The 8,534-nt window shown below is 43.3% G+C and overlaps 1 protein-coding gene across 1 annotated transcript; it reads left to right on the top strand.

The window, feature by feature from the left end:
• The first annotated feature begins 737 nt into the window (after window positions 1–737).
• On the top strand, window positions 738–8,211 carry LOC144505387 (putative G-protein coupled receptor 139). Its single transcript, XM_078231503.1, has 3 exons — window positions 738–765; window positions 4,933–5,163; window positions 7,295–8,211. Exons 1-3 carry the CDS (start codon window positions 738–740, stop codon window positions 8,209–8,211), a joined length of 1,176 nt encoding a protein of 391 aa, XP_078087629.1.
• Window positions 8,212–8,534: the final 323 nt, after the last annotated feature.

The raw sequence follows: 8,534 nt of genomic DNA, 5'->3' as shown, positions 1-8,534 counted from the left end.
AGTCTTCATTATTTGTTTTCCCTGTCGTTCGAGCACTTTCAGCCAACAGCAGCGCTCAGACAGGGACTGGCACCCAAAATTCTCAGGTTAAAAATCGGGTGTTGGACTGACGAAGCTACCCAGGCCCAGGGTAGGAGATTTCGCAGGGCTCTCTGCACTGTTTGATGAAAGGCATCAGAGACTTTTATTTAGTTCTTTAATAGTTCACCCTCTCCAGCGCATTTCCCTCACAGACAAACCGGCAAACTCATTTGGGCATCATTTCACAAACCCTCTAACTTCCACCAACGACTCGCTTCATACTAATGGCGTGAAATGGGACAACTGTTGTTATCCAGGTATCTGCACTGGGCCTTCACAGCTTTGAAGTTGCATTAATTTCAAGGAGTATTCTTAATTTGCCGAAATTGAAATGGGAATCCACAAAAGCACAACGCTGGATTTCACAAGTGGCTAAAGAATTTCTAATAGTATTCGTTGAGGCAGAGTGTTAACAGCAGACATCGGGAGCTACATTCCCAATTTTGCCAATCACAAATTGTGGGGGTCCATCTTAATGGAAAATCAAGGCCTTTTACCCGACCAACTCTGCCCTGCAAAAGAGCGAACAAAACAAACCATTTAAAAAATTCAAAATTCAAAAATTCGTCGCTGTTTGGCCACTATTTATTGCCTATCCCGAGTTGCTCTTGTGAAGATGGTGGTGAGCTGCCTTCTTGGAACGCCATGATGCGAAGATGCCGGCGGTTGACTGTGGTAAACACCGTAAGTAGTCTATCAACACCAGGTTAAAGTCCAACAGGTTTATTTGGAAGCAAAAGCCACTAGCTTTCGGAACAGGCTGTCCCTTCGTCAGGTCGGTAGGAGTTCTGAGAAACTTCTGAGAGAACTCCCACCCACCTGACGAAGGGACAGCCTGTTCCGAAAGCGAGTGGCTTTTGCTGCCAAATAAACCTGTTGGACTTTAACCTGGTGTTGGTAGACTTCTTACTGTTCTTGAAACGCTGCAGTCCATGCGCTGTGGCTTGAGCCACAATGTGGTTCGCGAGGAAATTCCAGGATTTTGACACAGTGACAGAGAAGGAGCAGCGATATATTTCCAAGTCAGAATGATGAGTTGTTTGGAGGGGAACTTGCAGGTCGTGATGTTCCCAAGTATCTGTTGCCCTTGTCCTTCTATATCGAAGTGGTCGTGGGCTTAGAAGCTGCTGCCTCAGGAAACTTGGAGAGATCGTGCAGTGCACCTTGCAGATAGCACACACTGCTCCGACTGAGCGTCTGCGGTGGACAGAGTTGATGTTTGTTGATGTGGTGCCAATCAAGCGGGCTTCTTTGTCCTGGATGGTGTCATGCTTTCTGAGTGTTGTTGGAGTTGGATCCATCCAGGTAAGTGGAGAGTATTCCACCTCCTGACTCCTGACTTGTGCCTTGTAGATGGTGGACAGGTTTTGGCGAGACATGTGGTGAGTTGTTCACCGCAGCATTCCTAGATTCTGACCCGCTCTTGTAGCCACAGCGATTATGTGGCGATTCCAGTTGAGTTTCAGGTCAATGGTAACTCCAAAGATGATGATAGTGGGAGATTGAGTGATGGTAACACCATTGAATGTTAAGGGGCAGTGGTTAGATTGTCTCTTTATTGGTGATGGTAATTGACTGGCATTTCTGTGCCGCGAATATCAATTGCCACTTGTTATCACAAGCCTGGATCTTGTCCAGATAATGTTGCATTTGAACATGGAATGTTTTAATGTCTGAGGAGCCGCAAATAGTGCTGAACATTGTTCAATCATCAGTGAACATTCCTACTTTTGACCATATGATGGAGGGAAGGGCACTGATGAAGTAGCTGAAATGGTTGGTCCTAGGACACTACCCTGAGGTTATCCTGCAGTGATGAGATGACTTACCCCCACAACTAAACCATCTTCCGATTACCCAGGTATGACACTAACCAGCGGAGTGTTTCCCCGTTGAAACCCATTGATTCCAGTTTTGGTAGGGCTCCTTGATGCCACACTGGGATGAATGCGGCCTTGATGTCATGGGCTGTCAATCTCACCTCATCTCTGGAAGTCAGCTGTTTTTTCCATGTTCTAACCAAGGCTGTAATGAGGTTAGGAGTGGAGTTACCATTACGAAACAGAAACTGGGCGTCACAGCAGGTTACTGCTGAGCAGGTGCTGCTTGTTAGCACTGTTAATGACCCCTTCCATCACTTTGCTGATGACCGAGAGTAGACTGATGGGACGATAATTGGCCGGGTTGGATTTGTCCTGCATTTTCTGTACAGGACAAAGCTGGGTAATTTTCCACATTGTCAGGTAAAAGCCAGTGCTGTAACTGTACTAGAAGAGCATGGCTAGGGGAGTGACAAGTTCTGGAGCACGAGTCGTCAGTACTATTTTGGGACTATTGTCAGGGCCCATTGACTTTGCCGTATCCAGTGCCTCAAACCGTTTATTGATATTATGTAGAGTGAATCGAATTGGCTGGAGAGTGGTGTCTGTGATGCTGGGCCCCACTGGAGGAGGCCGAGATGGATCATACGCTTCGCACTTCTTTGCACTGATGTGCTGGACGCCTCCATCTATGAGGATGGGGATGTTGCTCTCAGTAATCGAAGGTAATTATTCCAAATTGCCGGTTTGGCACGCAGCTACAAAGTTGGATAACTTATACATAGAATCACATTCTTCCCAGAGTTATTTCGAGGCCGTTGTGCTTTAAGTCCCTGCATTGTCCAAACGGGCTGAGGCACAGGTGAGCTTTGAACTCAGGACTATAAACATCGAAACATCATTATTCACATAATCGCAGTGCTGTATGATGGTGAGAATTTAAAACTTTCATTTGGAAGAGAGAGTTTCTGAGCAGCTTTATGAAGATAGAAACATTCAGGCATCTCTGGGGGGAAAAAAAACAAATCCTTACAGCTCATTGGTAACCTGAAGTTTTGATTTTGCAAATCCAATCGTTCTGAAGTCCCAGCTTGTGCGCTATCAGTCAGCAGAAAAGAATGCAGAATTCTTAACTCACTGAATAAAAAACAACGTGATTATAGTCGGGAAACTTCAATTAAACAGAATATGTTGGGGATAAAGATCAGAATGTTTGGCAGCATCTGATGAGCGAGATTCAGAGTTTACCTTCTGCATCCTTACAGATCTTCTTCAGAGCTGCTGCCAGGCTGTTGATATTTTCCAGCATTTCCTGTTTTGATTTTTGATTTCCAGCATCCACAGTATTCTGTTTGCTTTATCCCTAATAAATCTACGTAACTGTGCACAGGATGGTGAATGACATTGATACATTAAATCAGATATTGTGACATGAGTTAGATTAAATTTGTATTTTTCAATCTGGTATTCAATTATTTGCTCTGGGCTTTTTTCTCGTGAGATTGACACAGTTCCTTTGAATCATATAATTGGGATTTAGGCGCTGTTGTCAGCTGGACTGCGTTGGAGTGAGATGGAAACTCTTTGTTTCTCTGCTGCTCTGTCGGAATGTTATATTAAAAATATCTCCCTGAACCTAGGACCAGAGTGTTCCTGAATACTTTTGCTGTCTGAACATGTGGAACTGATCAGCAGTCTGTGTCTATGTGAGTGATTTTGTGGCGACTGTGTGTGAGAAGGAGCTGCCTGCATTGTTCCTTGTATATCAGGTGGAGGGTGGAAAAAAGAACAACATGGAAATTCTGTGGATGGGGTCGAGGGCAGGAGAGATTTAAAGATATTTGTGATAGTATTGGCGTGAGGTCAGAGAGAGGGAATGCGAGTGGTAAGGGAACAAAATTGGCGGGAATGAGTGCAAGATTGTGGGAAGAAGAATATTTATTGCCGAAACCAAAGAAAAGGAAAGATGAGAGATTACAAAAGAGAAATTCAGACAAAATTATGACAGAAACTTTTGCTTCTATTACTCTGTACTGCTATAACGTCGCTGTTTACAAGATGCACGTTTATGTGAGACTATTATTGAATTGTGGCTTGTTTTGTCATTACTAATCTATTATTGCTGGTTCCTCTTTGTTTGAAAGAATACTCTTTTCGCCAACTGTCCTGAATTCGATTTACAGATTTGACAGGTAATCCCATTCAGCCCAGTTCAGGTGACACAGCCAGATTCTGTATTCAGGCACACAAATGAATATCGCCTGGTTGTTGGTGTGAAAGCTCCTCCGTCTCAGAGAAACTCATATCCTGGGATCTTTGAAAAACAATGTTTCTGACTCTGCCTGTCGTGGATACACAATCTTTATCAGCACGTCTCCCACATATCAACCCATTTGAAATATCAAGGTCAATTTTGTGTGCTGTATTTCAATGTAATGAAAAAAGTCTCTTCCTTTGAAACTGCAGTTTCCCATCTGCCAAGTGGCGACATTAACTTCGAAATGGATGAGGAATGTCATAATGGAAAAAAACAAGACTAAATATATTCAGGGTTTATACCAGCGTTAGCAGCTTCGTATCACTCTGAGGGGATAACCCCAATCCTCTCAGGAATTAAGCACTAATTGTGGGACTGGAGGGCTGCGGGCTTCTCGCAATTATCTTGGAGTGAGACTAGAAAGTTGACACGGTATCTTCACTCAGTGAACTGAATGTGTTTTCATCCCATTTGGTGACATTTAATGGCCATTGACCGACATGTCGACAGATTTGTTGAATCGCAGAAAGTGAATTGTCATATCGCACAAACAGGCACCGATGCAAGCATTCCTCATTACTATAGTGGTTAATAACCCGCCTTAGCATAAGGAGACCAGGATTCATTTCATCCAACGGGCTGAACTTTAAACACAAAATGGAAGGCAGACTTCCAAATGGTAATCATTCACATATGGAAAATGGGCAGGGCAGATGAATCTCGGAACAAGAATTAGACGGACTCGAAAAGTTAACTCTGTTTCCTTTTCTGCAGATGTGGCCACAAGTGATGAGTTTTTTGAGCATTTTTCTGTTGATGTTTTAGTGCAGATGATGATAGTGCATCTGTCACAGGCAGAGTCATGGGCAGTCATAGAATCATACCGTGCAGGAGAGTCTCATCGGCCTATTGAGTCTGCAACGACACATGAGAAAAATCTGACCTACATATATAATCCCATTTACGAGTACTTGGCCAATAGGTTTGAAAGTTTAGACTTGCTCGGTACTCATCTAGACACTTTTAAAAAGATTTGAGACAACTCGCCCCCATCACCCTCCCAGGCACCGCAATCCAGAACTTAGCCACCTGCTAGGCAAAAAGGTATATCCTCGCTCCCCCACCCCAGCCCCCACACCGCCCCCTCACCCGCCCACCCCCGAAACCTCCTGCCCCTCATCTTGAACCTTTGTCTCATCGTGATTGACCCTTCATCTAAGGGGAACAGCTGCCTCCTATCCAGTCGTTCATGTACCTCATAATTATGTACACCTCAATCAGGTCGCCACTTAGTCATCTCTGCTCAAACTAAAACAACCCAGGCCGATCGCACTCTCTTCATAACTTAGAAGTTCCATGCCAGGCAGGATCGTGTGAATCTGCACCCTCTCCAGTACAATCACATTCTTCCTATAATGTGGTAATCAGAAATGCATGCAGTCCTCTCACTGTCGCCTCACCAAAGTTCTATGCAATTCCAACAGGAACTTGCAGCGAGCCGAGGCAGAAATGGCAGGTCAGATGTTAAAGATCAGAATTGAAAACATTCAATGACTTTTCACTTGATTTTGTGATTTATTCGACTGAATTGAGGCAGATAAAGAAAACAACAGATTCCAGAGTGCAGAGGAACGAACTTGAGAGGGCTCTCTGAGGTTTGAAATGTAATTACTGACTGGTCATGAAAGGTCCATCATTGAAGCGATACGAGATTTGTAGATGCAGCTCATCGTGTTGGAAGAAACATTTCCATTGCTGTTTAACACACCTTCCAATTATAACGTGTTATTGCACGTGATCAGAATTTTCCTGCCTTGCGGCTGGGGATCTGGGTCCAAGTAAATCCCAGTGCTTCATATATTCCCTGAACAGGAATTGAAAGAACTGCCGTAATATGATTTTCTTCAAGATTCGTGGTATTAATGGCGGAGGGGTGTGGGGGGCGGGAGAGGGGGCGGGATAATTCAAACGATTTTGCAATCTCAACATCTCTGTGGAGATTCTGGAAGGTATAAATCAATGCACAGTGAACTTCAAATCGGACAAATCGTCTGCTGCAAAAAGGGACAGGTTCATCTGAACACAAAATGCATCGACCAATTCAATGGATCAGGAAAGTATTCTACATGGTCCTTGCCATATTTGGTGTTCCTGGTACGTGTCTAAACCTAATGTAGCTGTTTACCTTTTCGTATGAGCTAGTTTTTGCAATTAAACTGAGAAAAGTAATGTTACATTCGTTGGTATGGTCACAGTACTGCGGACACTTAGTTAATAATATAATTATGTTAATTACATTTGCTGTGTCATCTGTGCAGTTGTATTGTGTTGTCCCATCGGAATCTAGTTCTGACGTTCTCAGTATTATAAAGGGGTTGCATTCATTAGAATGCTCTGTTCTGTTGAATAAACTCTCCAAGCAAGAAACTGTCTTGAGTGGAAGGTTTTATTAGGATTATCTGTCCATTTAGAATACTATTGAACATGGTCACAAAATGAGTACCTGGTATTATTTGTGCATCATCAATTTGCCCCCACCAAAGGTGTCTTTTGTGATTTGGGGACAACAGCTATACCTAAAACTTTAATTGAGCTATAATTCAGCTTTCTATATAGGTTAATATAACGTCTCTTCTTTTAGTGACCGTCACATAGAGATAATCCTATTTTGGTCACAATTGCACTGTCTCATTAAACTTCATTTACGCATCTGTAGCACCAGACAACAGTGGTCTGAGCTGGATTCAGTTCTCCCACCTGAGGTAATGGCTCCATAGTAGGAGAAGTGGACCATACCGCGAGAAGGATCTCCTAATGCAGAATGTGATCCAAGCTGAAGATGAGTTCCTATCAATGGAGTGGTAGGAGGCAGGCATAGATCTCCAAATGAACATTTGTTTTTGCTTTCTCGTGAAAACATTTTACATCATGATCCGTCCCTGGGGAAAGTCTGCAGCTCACTCTCATGTGACATGTGTTAAACCTGGAATTGGACGTGTCAGAGGCAGGCTGAGATCATTGTTCAGATGCTCTTGCCAGTGATCTGATTCCAACCCACATATTTGTGATGCTATTTTCTTTTCTGATGAGTTTTGGGAAATATTTTTTTGAGTAATTCCCTTTCTCTCTCTTACAGTTAATGTAGTGGCAATTGTGATTCTGTGTCGTGGAAAGTGCGACCTCTCCGCCTGCACAACTCGCTACCTCGTGGCCATGGCAGTGGCAGATCTCCTGGTCATTATCACTGAGGTTATACTGAACCGAATCGATGATTATTATTTCCCACTGAATTTCCTGAAAATCACCTCTGTGTGTAGAGTTCGCTATGTTATGCTACGGGCAGCCTCAGACTGCTCTGTCTGGTTCACAGTCACTTTCACTTTTGATCGATTTGTCGCCATTTGTTGTCAGAAGTTAAAATCTAAATATTGCACCAAGAAGACTGCATCCGTGGTCCTAGGAACAACGGGCACTTTACTGTGTTTAAAAAATATTCCCATCTACTTTCGATTTAAACCAAGAATGATTATTGACAATGTACCATGGATTTGTAGTAATAAGCCTAGTTATTTCAAAGACCCTCGATGGATTGGATTTCGATATTTTGAGAAAGTTTTAACACCATTGCTCCCGTTCAGTTTAATTTTGTTACTCAATGCTCTAACAGTTAGACATATTCTAGTAGCCAATAGAATCCGTAAAGGACTGAGGGGTCAGAGCAATGGAGACAATCACAGTGACCCAGAGATGGAGAGCAGAAGGAAGTCTATGATTTTACTCTTCACCATATCGGGCAGTTTCATACTCCTCTGGTTTGTGTATGTTTTATATTTTTTTGACGTTAATGATCACTTAGATGATTATTCTTCTTACAACTTTAGACAAGTCGCATACATGCTGCGGAATTTAAGTTGCTGCACAAACACACTGATTTACGTGGTGACTCAGTCCAAATTCAGAGAGCAGTTGAAGAACATAGCGAAATATCCATTTACATTACTTGTCAAATCAATAAAGAACAGAGCCGAGTGCAGCTCGAATATCCCGTGCTAAGTGGCAAGAACACAGGAGGACCAGAGGGAAAGGGCCTGGAGCAGCAGGAAACATCTCAAATATTTCAACGACGATGCAGAGGGAACACGGAGAGAGGGATCGGAACAAAATTAACAGCAGGTATCTTATACTGAGAAGAACAGTGCGTCAGGAGCAAGGACAGACATTCAGAGGACCAGACTGAAATGAGCAGAAGGAATTCGACACAATACTGTGCCGTGGGACAAACGCAGACAAACTTTCGGATGACCTGCAGTAACTCTGCAGTCGTAGTCAAACAAAGCAAAAGGCAGTGGGACAATGGTGAGGGATGGCATCGGGAT

Source organism: Mustelus asterias, chromosome 16 (genome assembly GCF_964213995.1).
Source record: "Mustelus asterias chromosome 16, sMusAst1.hap1.1, whole genome shotgun sequence".
NCBI lineage: Eukaryota > Metazoa > Chordata > Chondrichthyes > Carcharhiniformes > Triakidae > Mustelus > Mustelus asterias.
Note: the sequence above shows the minus strand (reverse complement) of the source record. Positions and strands in the feature narration are given on the sequence as shown.